We start from the raw sequence: 23,730 nt of genomic DNA, 5'->3' as shown, positions 1-23,730 counted from the left end.
AAGTGTCGGCATGAACTTTCAACAAAAAAAAAAACATGAAAATTTTTTAATCGGCGCATCAGAATAACGTTATTCAATGAGTAGGGAAAAAGTTTACAATCATTTTTATAGTACAAGAATGATTATTTCTCGTTACACGATCGGGCAAAGATATAATTTCTTTTAGCTTTCAAGGTAGTGTCCGTAGCCGTCTTAATTTCAATTACTGATGTGTCATCTGCATTCACGAGTTGGCTCACAGGAGCCCTTGATTGTAATCCAGTGGAAGATCCAGCAAGGTTTATTATTTTGAGGCCTAGAAGGCCGATGCTGGGAGATTTACAGGGCCTTTTTCTATGAAAAGAGGCCCAAAATATTTCAACTTCTCATCCAGAACTTAAGAATGAAAGATAAAATAGTTGCACGAAATTAATATTTCGACAAATGAAACTTTTTATAAGATAGCAAACTAAATTTGTAGCTTACTGTTTTCAGGTGAGTAGTGCAGAATGTATTCAAATATTTCCATGTTCACAAAAGGTATTAAATTGTCAAAAGTCTTCTGATTACTTGGAAAAATTTATGAGTCATGTTTGGCGCACTGGGGAAGATTTTACGGGTTAATATTTCTTTATATGCGCTCATCAAGCAATGCCGCACTCTAACAAAAACACTGAATCATTCATAACTCCTCTTAACGATGAGAGCAAAAGGAAGGGAAGGGGGAGGGCAGTTATGAATGAATGAATTTATTTCTATAAGATCAAATTATCAGGACCCAAAAAAGAAATCTTAGCAGTTTGTATGTATCAGGTTTACTCCTACACTTTTGGTGTGACTAATTCACGACAACTCATTGTATAGTTAAAAAAAATCTTAATTCCTCCCGCCACTACTGAATAACGGTGTAAACAGCAAACTGGGTACAAAAAACGACTGTTGATGGAGTTTTTCCAATGAAAAACACCTCTCCAGTAATTAAGACACTAAAAACAAAAATCAAGTAATAAGATCACAAAAAAAATTGATAATTGATCCACTGTAACGCAGTGTGCACCAAGTTCCTTACCAACAATCTTGTTGCAATTGTATTCAGATTTTTATTATTCATCAAATTCACAATCTATTGACAGGTGAAATATTTGCAGGGCCCCACTGAAAACCGCCAAGGTGAGTGGGCTCCCTGGATAAATATTATTATTATTGTTATTATTTGAAAGATCAAATTTTCTGAATTGCGGTTTAAATATTTAATAGAAGAAAGACCATTGCAGTAAGTGTGCACATCTGTAATAGTCTTTCTTTACAATCTGTTGAGCAGGAATTATGAAAGGTTAATTTTACTCGAAAGCAGCTACGGTAGCAACCAAACCCTTATCAGCTGCCTCGAGCAAACATTTGATGTCTAAAAATGTTTTTGTATGTTCTCAAACTCATTTATAATTCATGAAGAGAAAACAAAGGAAAGCACTACCGTGAAGGAGGTTTGGAAATGTGATCTTAATTATCATAAAATTTTGTGAACGTTTTGTTCGAATTTCTCCAAGAATTACCAATAGTTTGAGAAGCTATATCAAACACTAGAAAGAGTGTTTCCTCCTATTTCCAAACACCTCGAAGTTGGTTAAAAAAACTCGGCTGCACCTCGTTTTGCCAACCTACTTCTCGGTGTTTGGAAATTGGAGGAGACACTCTTCCTTGTGTTTGATCTATTACCTGAAAAGTCATGATACGTTAAATCAAACCTTCGATCTTGTCGAACTGCTGTCTTGTTGTACTTGAAAACTGAGCACAAAATGGCCTGTCCTGGGTCAGGAGGGTCAAGACATCTTCCTGAGTTATGAGCACTTTGCGCTTGTTTATAAATGGCAGCAATACCTCAATTCCCTGTGAGTGTAACAAACATGCAAACGTAGCTGTCAATCGATGTCAATAAATTTGTCCCTCAAAAGACAAAAAATATACCCAGCTACAAATACTGCGAGTCATTGTGAACTAGTTTATCCTTAACATGATTCAAAGCATTCAACCTAAACAAATTTAAATTAGTAAATGGAATGATTGTAATGATGCATGTATTTTACAATCTATAGCAACAGGCATAACCGGACACAGAAAATGCAAGTTCTCCCAACAGGAGGTGAACCATGTCCTTGCGATCAATAGATTGGACGCTCTACGACTGGGCTACAGGAGACTCGTAAAAGCTACGGCATTAAACTAGGGTCACCTGACAAACGTCTTGCTTATTGCTAGGATTTGAATGGGGATGTGTGGTATTTGTGAAAGAAATCATAAGAAATGTGATGTCATGTTTTAAACCTGGAGAATAAATGAGATTTTTCCCAATCAGAGCTGAAGCAATAAATTTTGCATACCTCCTGCATTAATCGGAAATAGCAACCCACATTGTCAGATTCTGCACGTGCAATGACTTTCATCCCTGTATTTACAACCTACCAAAGAATAAACAAATATTTTGATGAAGACAAAAGTTCATGGAAATGCACTGCATGGATAGATTACCATAACCTGAACGTAAACCAAATTTAAGCCACTTGCAACAAATATAGTCTGGCTCTTCAGTCAACTAACCTTGTGATTATCATCAACCATTTCCATTACATCTTTCACTGCTTTGGATACAAGATAAATATTCCTTTTCTTTCCACCAACAGATCTCACAAGAAGTTGACTGACTGGGAAAGAATCATCAATGCCATAGAATTCCCTGCAAATAACATCATTGGTGTCTACTGAATGCCCTGTTGTACTGTCATATTCAATATTTGTGACGTTTGTTTATATTTTATATTACGTCAAAATACATTCTAAGATTCATGATTTTGGGAAACTTGTACCGTACTTCTAAGCAACACTAAACTTTTCAAATCAGTATACGAAAAGTATTATATTATACACATAGTATGGCTTCCAAATATCTATACTGTTATTGCATGTGTTTAAAACAACTAGGAATATTTTTGTTAGTGAGCAGGTCACAGGTTTGGGGTTATAAGTCTCAGGACTTCGCATCTCGTGAGTACTTATAACCCCAAGCCTGTGACCTGCTCACCACATACTCACCCATAGGTCAGTGGTTAGAGTATCCAGACTATTAACTGGAAGGTCGTGGCTTCGATTCCTGCTGGGGGCTTGGAAATTTTTTCCGAGAATTTCCATCGTGTACATATCATCTATTTCTTGTCATTAATTAACTGTATTATGGTTTTTTTAAATTTTTGTTTTCATATAAGTAAACAGTAAGTATTGTAAGGGTTTGTATTGTAAATAGCGTACTGTTGTAGTCGTGTATGTACAGTTGAACCTGTGTATAACGGCCACCCTCGGGACTTGAGTAACTGGCCGCTTAATACAGGTGGCCGCTTAATACAGGATCACTAAAAATACTCACTGGGCGTGGTTTAATGTCAATTTTAATGGCGTATCATACAAAAACACTTCATGCAAGGAAACAATAGGACAATCAACACTCTTTCAAGCGACCAATACTTTAAACAAAGTTCAGTGCCAACTTGTAACTAAACGGTATAATATACCGGCGTGACATTGTGTAAAAGTACTATGCAATAAATTGTCCTCTACTCTTCTACGGTATACAGTGCTCTATTTCTATGACTTACAGTTCACAACAAAATATCACATTCCGTCATTTCATAGTTGTTACGCTCAATTTTCAATGTCACATGGCTGAAGAACAAGTTAATTAAAGAGGAATTTCGTGCTAAAGAGTGAAGCATATTCAAAACAAACTTTTTTTAGCGTTCGTGATATGGTACTGTACTTCAGCACATTGGGCAATTCCAGAAAATATCCATACCCAACCACGGACGGCTTCCATGTTTTAACCCCCCCTTGCCTTCGGAAATTCCAAAATGCGTTACCCCCCCATGCCCTCAGAATTCCATAATCGTGAACCCCCCTCCCCTTCAGAATTTCCGGTTTTTCTGGGAAGTACATTTTCGATTTTAGCAACGCCTATATGAACAAACGAACATGAATTTATGCCTCCTCAGGGCTGCGATCTAGCGGCGCTAGGCGACAAGCTTTACTCTTCAGCAACAAGAAAAACCTACCGCTAGTGGCCAGGCCGTGAAATGTTCTTTTCAAGTCCGAATTTGGCTATAATAATAAACACCATTTTAATATACCCGCACAAAATCCATGCTTCAGTCGGCTTCAGTTTCTGAACCAAAAATTCAATTAAATAAAATTGTATCTGTGATTCCAGGCGCTATCAAGAGAAAACTTGTGGTTTCAATTACCACATTACGAATACCTAGTATTAACTATTTCAAACGCTTTTAGCGAGGAAGAAGAAAATTACCGATTGTCAACTACATTGAAAACAACTTTATGCAAATTTATCAGTGATATGTGATGCGCGTCTTGAATGTTCGATTCCACGTGCCCGAGTCCCTCACGAGTAAACATACATCGTTGCTGTTATGTAATTATCTAATTTATTTACAAAATGTTACTGAAAAAAGTAGCAGTCATTAACCCTCATACAAGAGCAGCCTTCCAATCGATCGACTCTTACGCCGGAGCACGTGGACAAGATTGCGGCTTTTTCGCGGAATGTAACACGATCGCTTCTGAAATATCTTCGCTGCGCAAGCAGTACGCTGTGCAAGATTATACTTGATTGTACTTGAATCTTTCGAATGAAAACTTCGGAAAAAGCATTTCCTTTTTTAAAAACGTACAACGTCTACGGTAAAATTCGGCAAGGAACCGGGGAAACTTCAACGTGGCCGCTCGCTTGCCTTTGAGCAGACTTTGTTTACATCTTTGGCGTAGCGTTACAAATTTGCATAAATATTATCGAGATCATCGAATCTCAAAAGGCGATGTCACGTTAGCCTGCGTAGCTGGCGGTTTTGGTGGGCGGGAAAGCCAGGCTAAAACGAGTGGTGGAGCTGCGGGTGAAATGGGGAGAGAACAGCGACAGTCGCGGCGAAGCCGCGTCAACGAGCGGCTTCGCCGCGAGGAACCGCCTGCCCGGATTCCAGTCATTTTCGTTTGCCGCCCCCAAAATTTACATATTTTACGACCTGTCGATATCCAATTAACCCAACCAATCAGATGGCAGATGGTAAAATGAAACCTTCTCGGCTGGCTATCAAAACATATCCTGGAAATTCGATGTGTTTTTTTCTATGGCGGCAAAGGCCGACACTCCGAAAAAGCCTGTCAAGGGAGAAAAGCTTTCCAGTTCTACAACAAGTGTCAATGATAACTGTAGATTGTGCTCTTGCCAGCGGTGACAGTATAGCCTCTCATTTTATAATTGTAGGGATAGGATTTTAACAGTGTAGTTATCATTATCTTGCGACCTTTGTATTGCCGGGCCCGGCTATTTGCTTTTGTGGCACGATGTTGTGTTTTTAATTGTCACGGTTGTTTTTCTCTTGATCCTTTCTCTAGCAAAGTAGCTTCTTTGAAAGCTATGCAATGCATTAAATTGAGGGCTAAAGGCCGCTGTAGTCAAGGCTGTGTTTTTGTTATCGCTCCGCTCCGCTCTGTAACTGTGTTTTGTGTTGCGGGCGGGGGAGCTTAGTATTGTCCTCCTGTGCTTTGATTACGCTATAGAATTATTAGGTAATTCTTCTGTGTTGCTATGGCCAGGGGCTGCTACGAGTCCGCTGGCTGTTCGTTGATTCTGTGGCATTTTAGGCTATGGTCAGGCAAGACCGCGGTTTCGATCCAAATCTTGTGGATTGATCTCTTCAGTTGCCGATTCTTTAGAAATGATAGAGCTCTCGGTATCCTTTCAGGATACGCGCTCTTTTTTCGAAATTTATACCCACGTTTCGGATCAAATATTCTGCTCGATGAAGTTCGCTGTCTTCTTTCAATGCTGCGAGAATGAGGGTTTGTCGTCGAATACTAAGGTTCGATAAAGCTTAAATAATGCTTCTTCCGTCATTTTGCTTTTCGCGATAAAATCCTCAGAACTGTATAAACAGAACTTTCCCATGGGAGATTAATAAAACATTTGATTGACGTTTGTAGAATCTCATCCAATGAAAATGGTCCGTACGCCAGCGTACGGACTACTCAAAAATGCCCCGAATCCGGGCAGGCGGTTTCTCGTTGCCCTCGCCCCATTTCCCCGCGGCTTCGCTACTCGTTTTGACTCTCGTGCCCGGCTTTCTGGTGAGCCACCCATAAAAACCGCCAGCTACGCAGGCTAATGTCACGTTTTCTTCATTTCAAATCGTAACCGTGTCTTCCTCTCAAAGATGACTACCTGTCCACTTAAGGACGGTGCCTACTAATACCGAAGAATTTTTGTGTGGTTTATGACTATGCGGGAAAAGCAGATCTCACCAAGGCCTACTTGAATCCAAAAAGAAAATTGGGGCTAACCACGCATTTTTCAGAGATAATTAAGCAATAATATCTCTAAAAAACGCCAAAATATGAAGCAATGTATGGGATTTTTTCCTAAATTGAAGCTTAATTATCTCTGAAAAATGCATGGTTACCCCCAATTTTCTTTTGAGATACCAAAAGCATTTGGTAATTTCTGCTTTCTCCGTGTAGTTTTAAACCGCGCAAAAATATCCTTGTATTAGTGCGCACCACCCTTAGGAAACCCGAGTATCTCCAGATGCGCAGAACGTATGCGCAGTAACAATAGTAGGCACCGTCCTTAACCCAGTAATAAACAGTGAAGGAAGCGATATTAAAGGATTGCACCTTTTTCGGCCGCTGTTTCACAAGCTGAGAATGGAAACACGCGCGATCGCTACCAGTACGCTGCACATAATTATGCTTGATTGTACTTTAATCTTTCGAATCAAAACTTCGAAAACAGCATTTCCTTGATTAAAAAACGAGCAAAGGCCCCCCCATGCCCTCAGAATTCCATAATCGTGAACCCCGCCTCCCCTTCGGAATTCCATAATCGTGAACCCCCCCTCCCCTTCGGAAATCCTAAAAGCCGTCCGTGGTATGGTATGGATATTTTCTGGAATCGCCCATTGCGGACATCTGAAAAGCGTTAACTATTTTAAACGGCCGAGTATCAGCTTACAGTAGCTTTGTACATGTTATTTCTTTATAGTGATGCTGGATCGCATTTTAAACACAATAAAATACCGCGTAAAATAACATATGGCTTAGTTTCCATTCAAGGGTGGCCGCTTAAAACAGGTAAAAATAACAAAGAAAGACAAACATAGGACTGCTACAGGGTGGCCGCGGCCGCTTAATAGAGGTGGCCGCCTAATACAGGTGACAAATACAGCGTTTGTATGAGCAAAAAATCGGAACTTTAAAAACTGGCCGCTTAATAGAGGGTGGCCGCATAATACAGGGCCGTTATATACAGGTTCGACTGTAGTTTGAAATTGAAAGTGATATAAATAAAAATGTAAAAAAACCCCAAAAAACTGTATTATCATACTATGCACCTCATCTTTTTGTAATGTGTAATACCTAGCCCGTGTTGGGTACAGGTGTATTTATAATGAGGCCAAGAGGACACACACAGACAAAAAAAACCATGTTTATTTATTTCTGTTGTTTGTGTCCTCTGGACTTTGATATCGAGCTGGATTGGGGTCTACTAGATTATGTAATATAGTTAAGATTGTTCTGTCAAGGGACTATCAGCTGTAGTTGCCCTGTGGAAATTTGTTGTTCTTAAAACAGACATTAGTTTGAAAAGCCAAGATTGAACTGCATACAAACGTCACAACAAAAGCCAGAACCCAAAAACAATATTGTTATAATATTAATATATCCTATCTATTTCACCTCAATGCATTCGTTTTGTGCAATGTCATGGTGAAAGTAAAATTGTATCCTAACAAGATTGACCAGTCCAAATTAAGATCATCGAAAAACCCCAAAATAGGTCACAGAAACAAATTACCAAATACCAGAACTCTCACTACACCAGAGGGCAGGAGGAAGAGGGGGCACCCAAAATCAATTTGGTACAGAACAGTGAATAAGGAGCTTAAAGGGCACTGAAATGCAACTGGAATCGAATCTGACCTTTCAGAATGAATAAAAATGTACAAAGTGCAAACTGTCAACAAATGAATTCGATTACCAAACAGTTCGCTTTAACAACAATAAGGAACAAGGTCAAAAGACCTTATCATCGAATACTACACCATAGTTCACTTACGAGCAATCACTATTTCAATTTTACTTTTGCCACATAACAAAGAACGTTAATGAAGACGAATTGAAGGTGTTGACAAAAAAGACAATTTCTAAATCCTGGTGACACTAGGGTACCAAAATTGCTGAAAAATTGTTCGCTGGTGAATTAAGCCCCCTCGGGTCTGGAAGTGATGGGAGGCTGTTGTACTTGAAGGTTACTGAGTTACGGTAATTAACAAACATGACACCCTGCACCTTTCTAAGCCACCCTTCCTAAAGGCCAACAAAAAACAAATCGCCGCCAGGCTACAATCAACACACTTGGGTAACCCTGGAAATCTTTTGTTGAGGGCTCACCCTACCTCTTCTAGTGAGCTCTCTGATTAACAACAAACTGTCTGAACTTAGCCTGGAAATCTCTTGGAAATGATGAAGATCCATTGAAGATCAATGAAAACATACGGAAGTTCGTGAAAGAACCACAGGAAATGTGCTGACAACCTCAGGGTTGCTATGATTGCCCCAATGTGAAACAAAACTACACTTCCAGTGTGTAAAGTAATGATAACAGCTAGCAGTTTGGCCATTTTTTAAGTATTCTTTTAAAGTTGTCCACTATGATGGAAATTTCTCCTCAGTTAGCAATAAGTTAGAAGCTGAAAATGGTTTGAACCCAGGACTCATGTCATAAGTAAGTAAATTATGATCATCCAGGTGAGCGTAGTCCTGAGAAGAACTGTTTGAGGTGACTTTGACTGACGTCTCGACAACCTGAGCGGAAGTCATCTTCAGAGTCAAGTGAATTGTGGAACATCAGTAGGTGGTATATATGTCTCTGGTTGTTAACCTGATTGGTCAACGAAGTCGAGATGTTATAAATTTGGTCTTTTGTCAGTAAGCCGTGATGTTATTGGCCGTGAAGACTGTAAAAAGTGATTGGTGCCTTTCGATCCGTCTTTTGTTAGTCAAAAGTCCGTGGGTCTATTGTACTTAAAATTTTTATCGTTTATTATGTCTATTATGTAGAAGCCTTGAGAAATTCAAAGTTCTTGTTCCATTCAGTTATATTCTAGTTTCTTTGGACACTTTCCCAACTTGCCAAGTGCATGTTTAAACAGTTACCACTCACTTTATTTGAGGCCAGTGTTCATCATCATCTTTAAGAAAGACAAATGGATCCTCTTTGAAACCTCTCATTTCCACCTTGGCCTTTTTTCTTGGAGGTTGAACCCTAAGGGAAAGACAAACAGACACAACCACATAATTAAACAGTGCTGAACATTGTTTGGCTTACCGATAAACCGATAAGCACAAAACCTCTGAACCTGTACTATAATGATTGTTTTGCAAGATTGGTGGGGAACATTAAGTACCATTTCCTTTGTAGTTCAGTAAATTTGGCAATTACTGACTAAATTGGAGGTAGATAGTAGGGGATCTTTACTGAGCTTCGCAGCAACAACAAAGTATTCTGTATCACTATTTATTCACCAGCAGTGAGCTGAAAAGTTATTTTAGTATATACCAAACCAGTTAATAGACAGCTGTAATAAGTCATTTTATTTCCGACAAATTGGCTAAGATACTTGGACATGAAATCCAAAACAATAATGGGAGGAGAATAGCAAATGTTGTGGCGGTTTTCAGCAGCCAATCAGAGCAGGAGAAAAACACTATTCGCTAGGCGAATAAAGAAATTAATGACATCTCAGGAAAATCTGTGAAATGGCTCTTTGTAGACAAAAACATCAAAGGCATCCAACTATGAAAATTATGTCAAAAGGAAAGCACTTTAAAGATGCTAGGCTCTAAAGATGTTACATCACCTTTATGTTTAAGTTGGATGGTTATTCTTTATCATTATTGTAACACGTTTAAGCAGCATTTTTCCCAGGCCTTTCTTAATGCAGCATTAACAAAGGTAACAATGTTTGTTACCATTAACCACATGATCATGATGCTACCATTCTCTATATTGTGAAGTTCAGTCAAACCAAACCAAACCAAGCTAAACCAAAATACCACAAGATTGTAGACACAAATAACACAATGAATCAATCAGATTGAAAGTTATTTACACTGCTTCAGTATCTCCAGTGCTTGCATTGTTCTGTGCATCCTCTTCCTCTAGTCTGGAATTTTTTTCACTGTTGTTTTGTTTCCCATCAGCTTGACCATCTTCAGCAAGCTCATCACAATCTTCCTCATTTTCATCAACGTTGACATTCATGATTTCTGTGTCATGGTGAACCAACTCATCCTCTATATTTGATGCATCATTGCTTGCAGCATCAGGACAATCCATTTCTTCCCTTACAACATGACCTGTGTCTGCTTGGACATCATTTGTATCATTTTTTTCAGTTTTGTCTTCCACTTTTTCTTGATCAATGCTGTTTATTTCAGTTCTCTGTTTCTCCAACAAAGTGAGCTCAGGGCCTTCCTTTTTACCCATTTCCTGCTTTTTTCTCTGCTAAATGTGATATAAATTATTAGTGTTTGGGGCATGTTTTCTATTTTGATTATTTAGCATTACCAACTCTCTACATACTTCATGTGATAATACATGTAACTTCTTATTAGCCAAGCAGCAGAGCTGTACTAGTGGCTAAACATTGTTCTGATGTGCAAGAGGCAATGTTCCTCCCACCTTCAACCCCAAGAAAGCGACGTTAATAGGTTGTTCAGTACCACTGAATGGCGTCCTTCCAAGGTTCTTTTAAGTCTGTAAAAGATCGCCTACTGGCTGATTACAATTTTGCTGTGGTTTTCTACAATTTTAACTACTTTATTGGAATAATGTACCTAATGCAGTATGCAATGAACCCTTTTAAGCTTTTCTTTGCCACCTACTTGTTCAAATTAACAATGAAACCAGAACCTGCCACAGTCACATAGTGCATTGTGCAGGGCAACTATAAAATGCAGTATACTTTTTTTCAGAACAAAAAGTAAAGTTGTATGCTGCTGCTTACCGGCCGGTCTGCCTCAGTTTCCCAAGGCAGTAGTCTTGGGTTTGTGCTACACCTTTTGTCATTTTCCCAAGGTGCTTGGCATTTCTTTTGTAGAACTGCAATAAAAAATCCACCCGTGTCCTGCTGATGTGGATATATCCTCATGCTATAACAAACAGAGAAATTACCATCAATTTGAAAAGTAAAACGCACCAAGAACAAGCACACCCAACTGAAAAGCAGTCCACATGTTTGTGAGAGAGATTAAGCCATTCTTTAATATATCAACAATTTGTTTGCAACAATGAACTTGTGCCTGTTATGCAACTTAACCTCAACTTAATCAAAACCTGAGCCCTACAGACCTACATATAGCACTCAATTTTTCAATGCCAGTGTCTAGAAAACAAAGCCCTTGGGTTACTGGTGTGCTGTAACCTTAAAATTAATTCCACAATTCAATTATGAGTTAACTAGTCATTCTGTTTTAGCAACGAAAGGGAATGTGTTATTGCTGGTTAAGCACCACCTGTTTTCCTTGTATACATCCTGATATACCAACCTGTAAAACAAACACCAACAACCACTCCTACACACACATATATATAAATTAGGAAGCTTCATTTATTTCTTTCTTTCTTTCTTTCTTTCTTTCTTTCTTTCTTTATTTATTTATTTATTTATAAACTGTAAAGTAATTGCACCATCTTGATCAATCTCCTGTATGACTTGTGCCATATAAGCCCCTGGCTTTGGCATCTCAATATTGATTTATCACTTATTACTGTGCATGCACTCTCTCGTATTGTTATCGTGAATAAACAGCATTGTTATTATTATGAACAAAGTGGTTTGCAGTTGGTCCTGTGTTTGCTACAACCTATGCATGAACACTGCATACTAGTAATAACTTGTTTCCAGTCTTTGACAAAACAAAATGGTGGCCCCTCAGAAAAAAGTAGAAAGCATTGACTCACACTTAAAGAGTTCAGTACAGCAGTAATCCAGGTTAATGGGAATTTGAAATATTACAAATGTCTTCAACTGCGAGTGAAGGGTTACCGAACAGCAGTAACTAATTGGTGTGAGATGTTGATTTTCAAACATAGCATTTCTGGAAAATAATAATGTTATTTGGTTGTCTTTAACCAAAAATAATGATCAATATTACAGATTAGTCTGTTAAATTTGATCCATACCATCTTTCTAGGTGAAGTTTGCTTGCAGTTTCATCTGATGGAGCAAGCATTTCTGGTTTGTAACCTTTTATATACGGGTCTGTTCCAGGATCACAGTTAACTACAATTTCCATATCTTTGGTCATCACCTGGTACATATAAAGTAACCTTAGTTTCTGTAGCAATAATGTTGCACCCTAAATTGAAAAATGTCTGGGGGGCATTTCCATGATGCCAACCAAGAAACTTCACTGAAGTTAACAATGACTTTCTTCCAAACACATGACAAATGGTAGTGCAGGGTGTATATATGTTGTGGTTTAAATTTACTTCAGGTTAAACACAAACTAGTTTGCACTATTTAGTATTATCTCAATGAATCAAAGAAAAATAAAACTTAGCTGGCTTAAAAATTCTAAAAGCCAAAACTAAAACACTGTAATTTCTTTAAAAATAAATTACAACATTCATCACAGTTCAAGAAGATGTACATCACCGTAAGAAGTGCAAAATGTCTGTCAAAAAATGATGCACCTTGGAAACCGATAAAATCCCATATACACGTGAAGGAAAAAAACAAACATTTCATCAAGTGGAGACGTTTCAAAAATGTGCCCAATAGCCATTCAATTCAAGAAGGCATGTTTAAATGTAACTTATGTAATTGATTGATAATCAAGGCACTCTATATCTATCTTTGGGATAGATCAGCTACAATAAGTGAAATGACTGCCCTACTCAGAACATCACCTTCCATGTCTTTAAGCCAGGAGATCTCTTCAGATTCGGAAGATAAGATGAGACATCAACAAGTTCCATTGCTCCTAAATAATGCAATAAAATAACTTAATGTTATTTACACACCCGGCAAGTATTGTACATATAGGCTGAAATTTCCTACTCAGCAAAAAATGTTTTGAAATATGGAACAAAGTTTTCACAACAATGTTAATATTATGAAAGGTTATATTATATTTCAAATTAATCTGTCTCATGATTGTAAAAAATCAGACAGTATTGATTGCCACTTCTTGATCGCTATACTGCTGCTTGTCATCAGACGATGATGATGTTGACTGGCTGTGTATCAGCATAAGAAGAACCAGGATTAATAGTGACTGGTGCATTTCAATCATTGATTTGCTTTTTTGTAGTGATTTGGAGCTTTCATCCTCGTTGTTCAGACTTCACACTGTTCCCAAGGGTCTGCTGTTGTATCAAAAGGCTGTTGTGCTGTTTGACTGTAGGCATCCAATTTTCTGGAATTTCAATCCATTATCCTTGTTGATGTTATCAATGTGAAGTCTTATGTGAATGGCCTCTCAAATAATGTTAAAATAATGTCACCTAACTCTGATAACTTGCATAGTTTCATTACTGCAACATATGTTGCAATTTTGTTTGATTATGATAATTGCCTCAAATTGTTGCCTTGTTGAAAAGTACTTTTAGAAACTAGTAATAGTAATCAAAGATTAAAAAGAGTAGTCGACATGCCAATTGAAGGGCTGGGAGCATAACCGCCTTATGTCGAATTTCAGCCCGTTTTTCGATGTAGCTCGGATTTGTGCAAACTTTTGCATGTCAACTGCAATGGGATTGAAAACCATTGTCCAGTATTTTTTCACGCCGCTTTGTGTTTCGTATTAATGCTATTGAGAAATTTTACCATCTTGTAAAGATATATCGGTAACATTATAGACACTGGATGACCAAAAGGACAATGCACTGAGGATTAAATACTTGTATTCAATATACACTCGTTGTCTTTGAAACACGGCACACGAAAGCGGTGTTGTTCGCGGGAGGAACGAAAGGAATGCTGTCACGCTTTTATTTGATTCTGTTACAAACTACTACGTACGTGACAGGAATGTCCGAAATGTAAACAGTTACATCCTCCAAGAGAAAATGTGTCCATTTCCTGGCGTAAAATCCAGCTTTGTCCCGTTTGTCGACATATCACTCTTCATAACGCAAAATACTAGCATTCTACACGATTAACAGGAAGACATGTAGCCATTTCAACGATTAACAACGATTAACAACGATTAACGGCAGTTCTATTAAAAGGTAAAGACTATCTATTCTTTTTTACGGGCAGTCGGTGTTAACCGTTGAAAATCTATGTTAATCGTACTTTTATTGAATCATTGCCTTGAAATTGTCAAGTTAATCGTTACATACCGAATTTCAAGCCTGGCAAACCACAACTAAGGCTTGCAAAACACCTTGCACATGGCGGGATTTGTCTCTGATGCTCCCGCGGGATTTGATAATCGAATTGAAAAATTCATCACGGCACAGTCATCACTACCAAGGAAGGATTCTTTGGACAACATTTCCGCCAGTTCCTGTGAACTGCATTCCTCAATTTCATAACCTTTCAAGAGATCCATAGATGTCGGTGCGTTTACAAACTTCACCAAACAAAAGCGAAACCAACTAGCCAGTACGATACGCAAGTTGTTTATCCCGACTGCCTTGATCTATTTTGGGCTTGTTACAACCCGCAAAAGCAAACCATGATATCATCTCAAACGTTACTTATAGAAACAACAACTGGTGCGACTAAACACGGCTCGTGGACAGTGGAAACTTTTAGCCTACCGATAATTTGGAAAACGAGTCTGACGTGGACAAAACCTACAAAAAATTTGCTTTCCAAGCGCGTTCACTTGTAGACAAGCAAACTACCAAATACCCCTCCCCCTCCCCCTCCCCCTGACTCAATGTTGTCTTTTGGGTCACGAACAGTTTCCTGGCAAGCATCACTTTCCACATCAACATTGCATAAGGGGGAGGGGGGAAGGGAGAAGTAACAGTTGTAGAATTATGAAGGGAGAAACAGTAAGTGAGTGGTTTTTTGGCTGTCTGTGTTCGGTTCTCATTGCATAGGGGGAGGGGGTGGGAGGGAGAAGTAAGCAAGTGGTTTTTGTTCTGTTCGTGTTTGGTTTTCTCAAGGAGTTTTGTCCACGATTGTAAAACCGCCAAATGTTTTCCAAGCCAGGGAGAGCCAAAATTCGGACAAATCCGTGCGAAATCGAAAGCCGCGCTAAAAATCGACATAAGGCGGTTATGCCCTCGGACCTTCAATTTATTTGTATTTTGAAGAATGGGGGCTTGTGTGAGTGAAATCTTCACGCGAAAATGGGGCCAGATTCTTGCATCAAAACAAAGTAAATGTGCATGACAGAGAAACAAAATGGCTGCTTACCCCAATTTGTTCCACATGCATTTGCACAGGCAGCTCAAAGCAAATACAAAATTAGAGTTGCGGTCTCCCATTGTCAACCCCAATAACTAAGGATTACATAGAGGTTTCATAAAGACTTTGATCAGGCAGGAAAGAGATCAGTGCCCCCAGGCAAGTTATCTCATTTAGATATGTTATTTTCTGGGAAAATGTTGGTTGAGATTACGAGAGATTGTTAAAAGCGTGTTCACAGACAGTCAATTTGCCTGGTGCCCAGTCACTAATGAAACCTCTGAATTCACATTACACAATATTAAGGTGTGCATAATACCTTCAGCTTTCTGCAGCAGATTACAAATAACAGCCTCATCTTCAATTGGATTCAAGGTACACGTAGAATATACTATGCGGCCTCCAACAGTCAGCATCTCTACTGCACGGGCTAAAATACGCAGCTGGATTCTGAAAAATCAATTGATGGTATCAATTCTCCTTATCATGTTTAAAGTCTGAAAATTTTATAGATGTTTGTATGAAACTTGCCCATCGTGAGACAAATGTCTGCAAAAATACACAAATTTTTGAACTATGTCTTCACTATTTTAAAAGACAAGACTCGCAAACTTGGTCTTTACTAGTAAAATTATTGTAAGAATTGCTCTTTCCAGCAGTGTAAGCGTTTTGCACTACCTGGCCCACATTCAAATTTGTATTAATAATTATTACTGTGATCTATGGTCTATGATGACAACCTCTAATTGAAAGAGGGTCAGCGGTTTGATGCTCGATTAGTCTCTAAATAATGATTGGTTCCTTACGGAAGAAACCTTTTTTTCTGGATGTTTGAATGGGCACTGCATGGCAAAGTAACTGCTGAAGTAATCCTGAGATGGACTGTTATCTCATGCAGGGTAGGTAACACTGTCAAGCTCAGCCTGTTTTCTGTAGCATGAAGTAACGAGGAGTATCACTATTACCTCACTAAACGAGATGCTAATCCACCAACTCACTCCCAGTATTTTGTTTATTTATTTTGTCAAAAGCAAATTACACTCTGATTTTTTGTTTTGCCATGCTATAGAATACAAAAAAAAAATGGTGTGGAAACCTAAAAGAAACGAGAAAACTCATGAACACATAGGTTCCCTCACAAATTACAAGATTGGATGTATTAATTTAAATGCAAGTAGAGAAAAAAAAAGCACACAAAGAGAAAACTTTAGGTAACAGCTACTACAAAAAAATAATAACTCTGTTTTTAAAGAGAAGAGATGAAAAGTGCTAGTTATTGAAAAATGTAGCACCTTGACAGGAAACAAAATTGCCTCATTTTCGTTCTATAGTAATGTAAACACTGAACATTTACTGCTCACAAATTTATAAATTAAGGTAGCAAGAGATCATGTGGAATAAAATCAATTCTATGGAAGAAAAATGAGATGGGGTGAGGTTTAGAAAAGAGCCAAATGGATATTTGTATTAATGTTATTGGCACCATGGATTCGGGGAATGCAGTGAGTGTTCTGTTGTTGCTTTTTGAATTCACAGTGACAGCCATTATATTTTTCTCTGTAAGTGAATATAAACAATCCAATGTGTATATTTTGTCAAAAACATTTTAATGGCTTGTATAATGATTGGAATATGTTTTCTGAAACCCAGTACATAAAGCATTAAAGTCACTCTAATTGAACTGTTCAACATATTCTTGGGATATCATGCTCCCTCTTTGGATAACCGATGTGTTCAAACTAGAAAATTTTTACTGCATAGAATATAGCATCTTTTAGTGTGTAGGGGTTGTTGCGCCTAGAATTCAATGCATCCCTAACGAGTTTGCACGGAATTATTTCAGTGTGTTACATAAAAATTTACATACCGCGTTGGTATATAAGCTAATGTTTACCAGCTGGGTTATTTTTCTTTCCGTCTCAAGTTTGTATTGCGTCGTGTTCTGCGAGCGAGCATATTTCTCAGCTGGGAAGCGTTCTTCGCATTTCATTTTTATTTTCAAGTTTTTTATGGCCACAGTCTTGTAAGTATTTCTCTTAGTTGTTTGCTTGTATATTTCGCTTTGTTTATTTTGCGTAGTTCTTGTTGCTTTTTTCAGTTTGTAATTTATAATTCCCGTTTTATTTTATTTCAGTCGAATCACTCACTAGCACACTTGTTTTGGGTTATACGTTATCTTCGTATTTCGCCTTTTTCTTCTTCATTAAAACGTTGGAAATGCATTCAAGCTGTGGCATTTTATTTTTGTGTTTGTGGCGGCGGCGGCGGCGGCGGCTTCGGCCGGCCACAGGGGTTTCTAGTAAAAATAACCCTTTCTGGCAGTATCCCACCAGAAGCACAACATAAAATTAAATATTAATTACATTCTCGAACTTAAAAGCGCTAAATAAAGGCTGATTTGGGTGACATGATTTTAAAATGTTATTGCAGCCTCCCTCACACAGGCAACATGAAAGGTAATACTATTGTAAGTCTTACTTTATTGCTAAAATTTATCTTGTTGAAACTCCTGCTATTTTTTGTAACTGTTTTACTGCCTGTGCAAAGTAGCTATGTTGTGGTTCAATTTTATTTTCCTTTACTTTTGTGAATGGTACTGCAACAGCTACAGAAGCATGTAACTCCATCATGCACTGGTAACACACAAGACTCTGCATCACCTGTGCAGCAAAAAATCACCCATGGGGGTGGTTACAGTGTTCACAGGCAGAAAAACCATATGATTATCATAGTGGTTGTCTAGAAATTACATCAATTGCATTCAAAGAGATTAAAATTGACTACGAAAATCTGACAGGACTAATTACTATACAATGTAAAATACCACAAATTGAATAAACATACATTTATTACCTAAATAAACCAACACCAAGTTGTGGATTCCACTTTTTCCAAATCAAAGGATTTTTCCTCAGTGTTCCATCTCCACTATAAATTGAATACAACAAATTAATAAATAAATTAAAGGCATTATCCTTGCTCATATTAAAAGTGTATGTCTTGTACAAATTTGGTTTTAAATACCAGCATTTCAAACTTTGGAATTATAGTAAGCACTTGCTGTTCACCTGAGTTGAAAAGAAACTGGAAAACATTAATAATTATTTTTTATTTTATTTTCAGATGAAACATGTACTTTACACAGCCTTTCAGCCCAACAGACTCACAAAATGATCATGACTCTTGGATCTAAGGTTGATAATAAATATGTGCTTTAATAATTATAAATTATAATAATATAATGTGCAAGTATCTATATAGATATAATCAAATGTGCCTTTTTAATATAGCCTTTTCATCATGGTGTAAACATTTTTCATGATAATGTTTTAGCAAGTACAACTGCAGCAGCAGTTGCACCAGCAAACATACTGTAAAATGTATGTATAGCTTGATGTTGGCACTGCAACTGCTTCTAATAAAATGGTGCTCATTAGGGAATGATCTATTAACTAACCTGCATGGAACATCACAAAGTATTCTGTCAAATAATAATGGAACTTTTTTGTCATCTTCCTAAAACACAAATCAGTCATTTGCTTAAAGACCTGAGTGATGTAATGGGATCCAGAGAACATTTAGTGCACAGAGAGAGTTCTGCGTTTGTCAATCAAGATGGCCATTTAACACTCCAGAAATCCTGCCCTAATTGCATGATCCACTCTTTTTTGTCTTGGCTCGCAGCCTGGTCTGAATACAAATGCATTATTGTGTTGGCTGACCCTCATTGCTACAAAGAATCATCTGTGCTGGAGACATCCGTACAGAGAAAGAGCCCTAGACGACCATGAAGGTTGTAACCTCTTTCAAAACCAAGCCTGCAACCTGGGTTCAGGATGCAAGTGGGTAAAGCCTGTTGTAGGCTTCACCCCAATCTGCCTGACCCCTGGTCCCCATTCTCTGTAGCTGAGTGAGCACAGCACTCACCAGACCATCCAGACAGGTTTTTTGCTTAGGAACGCCTGGACAATAGTACTCAATCCCATGGGGTAGAACTTGGCTACAGTGGACTGACATCTTTCTAAATGTCACCCTAGTCACCTCTCTGCGCTGGTTACCAGCGACCATGTCCTTCATGAATTGAACTGCAAAATGGACCATACACGTATGGCGGGACCCTTTCTACTTCTCCCCACAGAGAATTTTGTCAGATTGCTGATGGGAGCAGAATCCAAAAAGTGTTCAAACCCCCTTAAATACCGGGTCATTCATGACCTCTCGTGGCCACGGGGCCATTCTATCAATGATTTCATTCCTGCCAAACATTTCAATCTGTTTTCAATATGACACTCTCAATAGGACTATCTTCCTTGTCAAATGGGCTGGCAAAGGTGCTCTGATGGCCAGGCTAAATTTGTCTGAGGTCTACCATCATCTCCAGGATCAAAATTGATTATGTGTACTAAGAGACTCAAGTCAAGTCATTAAGTCTCAAGGATACTGATCTGTTTCTACTAGACACCTTGCAGGACTCTCTCACTGCACTAAAGGCAGCTTCAATCTCTCCTTGGAACTCTCAATTTTATCTGCAATGTATGTAGACCAGGCGGTATGTCTACTCGACCTTCTCAGCCATGACTTGCCTCCATGTCATACTTGTCTCACATGTTAAAGCAAACAGGACCTCAATTGGTGGGCCACTTTTTTCCTCAGTGGAATGGTAAGTCCCTCTTTTATGATAATTTCTGGTCTTCCAACATTGTCTTGTCAGCTGTATAAGGATGCCTGTAATCAATCTGTTGGTGACTTTTTGGTGGTGGCTGGTTCTGCGGTTCGTCCACGGAAAGCCATGTTTCTACTCGTTTGTCAATTGCTTTCAAGGAACTGTTTGCTATTACTGCTGCCCCTCCTGCCTGGGCTGCTTCACTTCGTGGTAAACGCCTGATGTTTCACAGCAACAACTACTGTACACTGTTGTCACCATTATCCATAAAGACTCCAGCACAAGCCCCAACATCATGGCTCTTGTATTGTGCTACATGTTCTTTATCTGTGCTAGCAATTGTCTTGATATCTCTGCTCTGCATATCCCTGGATCCCACAATTGTATTGCTGACGCATTACCTTGTCTTCAGCACAACCAGTTCGGCTGCCCTGAATCCCATGCAGATCACCACCCCACACTTCTTCCAATAATTAACTGCAAGTACTTGAAGTAAGTGTTACCGAGCTCGAACGAGCGTTACAAAGCAATTTTCCATTTGTATCTTGTGGTTCCGGTTGTTTTCCACGTCTTCGCCAGCTTGTAAATGACTCTCTCCATGAATTGAAGACCGTTAAGAGGCTATCAAGACCATTTGCAGAGAAATGGAACCCTAAGTGCCAAGAAGCCTCCGACATCCTGCGCACAAAGCTCACCACCGCACCAGTGCTTGGATATGCAGATTACTCCAAACCTTTTGTTGTCGAAACGGATGCAAGTCATGATGGACTCGGTGCTGTTCTGTCCCAAGAACAAGATGGCAAGCGTCGAGTAATCGCTTATGCAAGTTGCCGCTTACGACCCCCTGAGAAGAACATGCAGAATTACAGTTCCTGCAAACTCGAGTTGTTGGCATTAAAGTGGGCCATCACAGAAAAGTTTAGAAGTTACCTGCTTGGATCCGAATTCAAAGTCTTCACAGACAACAACCCCTTAAGCCACCTCCAGACAGCAAAGCTGGGAGCAGTTGAACAAAGATGGGCAGCTGAGCTAGCTCTGTTCAAGTTCAAGATCAAGTATCCCACTGGGAGAGCAAATGCAAATGCAGATGCCCTGTCAAGAGTAGGACGTGGCAATAATTATTATTGTGAAGCCCCCAAGGGAAGATCATTTAGCTGAAGTACAAATGCATGAGATCAATGTCACGCATTCCACCCAGTCCCAGTTGAGTTAAGAGAGATAGCAGCAAACAACACCAATGAAGTCCAACCTGAAACGACCCACAACCCTGAAACGACATCCACCACCTTACCTTCTCACAGTTCAGACGAGCTAAGTGGCATGCAGAGGACAGACCCCATCATTGGCCGATTTCACTACTACTGGTCAAGGAATCGAATACCCACCCCCCAGGAAAAGAGAAGAGAAACAAATGGGACAAGGTGTCAGAGGGAGATCATGTATTGTACCGCATCATCCAAGACCCCCGCTGTGGTCAGCCTAAACAGTTAGTGCTTCCCCAAGTTCTTAAAGAGAAAATCCTCACTAGTCTACACAATGACATGGGACATCAAGGAACTGAACGCATCCTACACTTGATCAGAGACCGCTGTTATTGGCCCCGAATGAACAATGACATAGAAACATGGATAAAGAAATGTGAAAGATGTACGTTATCCAAAGAACCCCTTCCACGTGTCCGACCAGCAATGGGACACCTTCTTGCTACCAAGCCCCTTGAAGTTCTTGCAATTGACTTCACATTGCTTGAGCCCGCAACAGACGGTAGAGAGAACGTCCTAGTGATGACTGCTGTCTTCACCAAATTCACAAATGCAGTACTGACTAGAGACCAAAGTGCAAGCACCACAGCCTATATAAGGAATGGTTCTTTAAGTATGGCATCCCACTACAAATCCACTCAGATCAAGGCAGAAGTTTTGAGAATGCACACATCACGGAATTATGCAAGTTGTATGACATCAAAAAGTCACGAACCACATCATACCACCCACAAGGCAACGCCCAATGTGAAAGATTTAACAGTACGATGCATAACCTTTTGCAATCACTACCTCCAGAGAAGAAAAGAAAATGGCCGGAATATCTTCCAGAACTGTTGTATGCCTATAATGTGGTACCACATGCCTCAACCAGTTATTCTCCATATTACCTAATGTTCGAGAGGGATCCTTGTTTACCTGTCGATTTGTTAATCGGAGCTGAGGATGCATACCAACCAGAGTCAGAGCAGGGGAGCAGTGACAAGAAGACGTATGACCTGCCAGTTGGGAAAGGTCATTTTTTTTACCTCTGTAACCACCCCAAGGCACAAACAAGATTCAAGATGCATGGGACCCAGCCTTGTATAAAGTTGAGGATGTGCCTGGACCAGAGGGAGCTGTCTACACTGTCACCCCAGCCCATGGTAATGGACCAACAAAGAGAGTGCACCACACACTGATGAGACCCTGGCAAAAGATGGTACGACAATGTCCAGACATTACCGCTGTTGAACAGCCTGATCCACCAAACATGAGATCCAGATCCAGATCCAGAAATAGAGCAGTTGACACCGCAGATGATGATGATGATTTCATCGTGCTGAGAAGACGTCCCCCCCCCCCACAGTTACTGTGGCAGAACCTCCAGAACCCTGTGAGCCTGCAGATCCAGTTTTACCAGACTTAAAGCAACCCGTAGGAGAAGTCCCAGAACCCTATGAACCAGTTGATCCAGTATTACCAGATGGAGTAGAGCCCCAGCCCCCAGCAGAAATTCCAGGATTCAGCGACTCAGCAGTTCCAGTACGGCCTGGCACAGGAGAACTACCAGACCCAGCATTACGTGATGAAGCTGTTGCTCAAGCAGAGGATAGCACAGTTAGACATTCAACCCGCACCACAGCAGGACAGCATTCAAACCCTAACAGAGAACCCAGATCAGCGGTGAACAATTCTGTGACAATATCTGCCAAAGACTTTTCACTGACTTTATTTTGTTAATTTGGGCTTTAGCTTATAGCTTTTGGTAACATAATGATTTTGCTTTAGCTTAGTTTCCATAGTAACGCAGAGGTCTGTCGAGGACGACGACCTTAGCAGGGAAGAAATGTAACCGAGCTCGAACGAGCGTTACAAAGCAATTTTCCATTTGTATTTTGCGGTTCCGGTTATTGTTTTCCACGGGAAAACAGCCAAATTACTTTATTGCTTTGTGGTTTTACGCCTTGCATCAAGCTCTGAGATTTCTCTCATTTATTTATAAACAGGAAAAACTTAAATTAATTTTAGCGTGCCACCATGTTTGTTGGCAACCGCTACACACGAGATATCTTTACCCTTTGTCCTAGCAAGAGCACGTACAAGTTTGTGGTAACACGTATACTAAATCTAGCAAATACACTGTAGGAACATTGCAAACAGGAAGGTTTCGCTAGTTCGTGGCTTACCTAGCTATGGTTGACCAATTACATTGTTAAAAACAGGATGCCAGCCTCAAGTTTCTTTGAGTTCGTTGTTTATTGTTTTAGTCTCCGTATAAAAGACACCCACCGCATCATGAGCTACACACAAGTAAGAGTCCTTCGGTTGGGTGATCAAGCAAGAAGTATTTCGTTAG

General features: G+C 39.4%; 1 protein-coding gene across 3 annotated transcripts in view; it reads right to left on the bottom strand.

Moving 5' to 3' along the window:
- Positions 1–23,730, bottom strand: part of LOC146457456 (RNA cytosine-C(5)-methyltransferase NSUN2-like) — a 50,481-nt gene that overhangs the window by 2,960 nt on the left and 23,791 nt on the right. For 2 of the 3 annotated variants that reach the window (XM_085091920.1, XM_085091918.1), the window contains exons 9-19: positions 18,925–18,983; positions 18,321–18,395; positions 15,787–15,917; positions 13,010–13,083; positions 12,281–12,408; positions 11,103–11,247; positions 10,206–10,600; positions 9,257–9,358; positions 2,575–2,710; positions 2,358–2,435; positions 1,725–1,866 (exon numbers count right to left, since the gene is read on the bottom strand). In XM_085091920.1, the coding sequence (XP_084948046.1) occupies positions 1,725–1,866; positions 2,358–2,435; positions 2,575–2,710; positions 9,257–9,358; positions 10,206–10,600; positions 11,103–11,247; positions 12,281–12,408; positions 13,010–13,083; positions 15,787–15,917; positions 18,321–18,395; positions 18,925–18,983 (1,465 nt within the window). The remainder of the gene's footprint in view (positions 1–1,724; positions 1,867–2,357; positions 2,436–2,574; positions 2,711–9,256; positions 9,359–10,205; positions 10,601–11,102; positions 11,248–12,280; positions 12,409–13,009; positions 13,084–15,786; positions 15,918–18,320; positions 18,396–18,924; positions 18,984–23,730) is intronic. The other variant, XM_085091919.1, reaches the window with a different exon arrangement.

The sequence above is a fragment of the Pavona decussata genome, unplaced genomic scaffold (genome assembly GCF_977016875.1).
Source record: "Pavona decussata unplaced genomic scaffold, jaPavDecu1.1 SCAFFOLD_243, whole genome shotgun sequence".
NCBI classification, from domain to species: Eukaryota; Metazoa; Cnidaria; class Anthozoa; order Scleractinia; family Agariciidae; genus Pavona; species Pavona decussata.
This window is presented reverse-complemented; position numbering and strand designations above follow the sequence as displayed.